Source organism: Aplysia californica, unplaced genomic scaffold (assembly GCF_000002075.1).
Source record: "Aplysia californica isolate F4 #8 unplaced genomic scaffold, AplCal3.0 scaffold00549, whole genome shotgun sequence".
Lineage (NCBI taxonomy): Eukaryota > Metazoa > Mollusca > Gastropoda > Aplysiida > Aplysiidae > Aplysia > Aplysia californica.
The window spans coordinates 250364-252360 of NW_004797819.1; the positions used below are offsets into that span (position 1 = coordinate 250364).

Below are 1997 nucleotides of genomic sequence, written 5' to 3' on the forward strand. Positions count from 1 at the left end.
GACAGACAGACAGACAGACAGACAAACAGACAGACAGACAGACAGACAGACAGACAAACAGACAAACAGACAGAGAGAGAGCGAAAGAGAGAGAGACAGACAGACAGACAGACAGAGAGAGGTTACTAAAAATTTCATGTGCGTCTCTTCCACAGATACTTTTTATCACCCACCTGTCTGTGACTGTGAGCCAGAGATAAGATAAGCTGCCACCTACCTCTCAACGCAAGATGTCTGCTATACCCGAGGAGAAGAAAGTCCTGTACCCTTTCCTGGGTCGCTCTGGTATCCGGGTGTCCAACCTGTGTTTGGGAACGATGACTTTTGGAGAACATCAGGTCAGGTTGGCGGGTGCTCTGGTGTGATCTGCTTCTTCTTCTTTCCTATCAAACATCTATCGGTGGGTGGTTGGAGGGTGCTCTGGTGTGGTTTGCTTCTTCTTTCCTGTCAAACATCTCTCGGTGGGTTGTTGGCGGGTACTCTGGTGTCGTTTGCTTCTTCTTTCCTATCAAACATCTATCGTCCTTATCTCCCCCCCCCCTCCCCCTGTGGGTGGTTGGCGGGTGCTCTGGTGTGGTCTGTTTCTTCTTTCCTATCAAACATCAATCGTCCCCCTCCTTCTTTTTTATGTTTGTTACTCTCTTGTAACTCCTCTAATCTTCTGGTGCTCATATGACTTTATGCAGTTGCGAGAGCCGTAAAACCTCTATTAAAACTAACATAAAGAACATCACGTCATGGTTTTTTCTCAGTTACGTCTAGTTTTTGAAAGAGTTTCACGATAATTATAACGCAGTTTTTTTTAAATTTTTGTAGAGGTTTTACGGCGCTCGCAACTGCATAAGGTCAGATGAGCGCAATTATAACACAAATTATCCATCATTTAAGCCGGCTGGAGAACATCACGTCAGGCTTTTTTTTTCACTTGCGTCTAGTTTTTGAAAGAGTTTCGGGGCAATTATAACACAAATTGTCCGCCATTTAAGTGCCGAAGATTAAAGGTGTTGCTATAGAATAACATTGTGAGGCAGCGTGTTGGAATCAGGCTCTCGTCAAAATAATCAAAGTGAAGAAACTTGCATTTTTCCGCAGGTTTGTGAATTTTTACCAAATTTTTGTTTTTGGGCTCAACTCCTTTCATGCCCATTAAAGAACTCAATTCTGTGTGGATTTTTATGAAAAACGTTGATTAAAGGCACAAAATATGTAACTTTTCATTTACCACGGACTCTTAAACTAAGGAAATAACTACTTTTTAGCGGCCATTTTCTCACTAATTTTACCTCTGAAAAAAGGTGACCCCCACCTCCTTCATTCTAAAATATCTCGACTTGTACTTAAGATAAACGGATATTTTTTTTCATCCTAGTAAAGACAAGTGAACAAGCTTTAAGCTGATACCAGTAACTCTATCTGCCCAAAAATTGACGAGAGCCTGATTCCACCACGCTGCCTCACATATTATTTATGACAGAAAGATTGTCCAGTATATAACATGGCAAGATATTTTCTCCCTTCCACATATGACAGAAAGATTGGCCAATGTATAACACTAGTTAGGCCCCCTTTCGATGAAAGGAATGATCGGTGCATTAAAATCAACTGAAAGTCATTGACCTACTATATTTACATTCTACTGGAATGGAACAATAAATCTAGAGAGAAAAGTGACCCATGTGTTTCCAAGTTGTCAAATATACAATAGATGTATAGATTGATTCTCTATTCCCATTTCGTGATTGTACACTCCATAATTTCAAAGGTGTGGAAACAGTGCGCACGGATAGTGAACGTAAACCTCACTTGTTTACAATAGCGTCTTAGAAGACGGACTTTCCCAAGATTCTGTGTAGACAAAACAAAGCATTTTGGAAAAAACGGGGAAAGCAGTTTGCGGGGATTTTTTTAAGTTAGGTCCTAGCCACATGGATGCTGTGGACGCCTGCAAAGTTTCAAAGGTGTGGGTTATGTTATAAGGGAGGAGTTTGTGCACAAAG

At 41.1% G+C, this 1997-nt stretch overlaps 1 protein-coding gene across 1 annotated transcript in view; it reads left to right on the forward strand.

The window, feature by feature from the left end:
- Positions 1-144: 144 nt before the first annotated feature.
- LOC118478411 (1-deoxyxylulose-5-phosphate synthase YajO-like) overlaps positions 145-1997 on the forward strand; it is a 17929-nt gene continuing 16076 nt past the window's right edge. The window contains exon 1 of the mRNA XM_035971973.1: positions 145-338. Coding sequence (XP_035827866.1) covers positions 231-338 — 108 coding nt within the window. The 5' untranslated portion in view covers positions 145-230. The remainder of the gene's footprint in view (positions 339-1997) is intronic.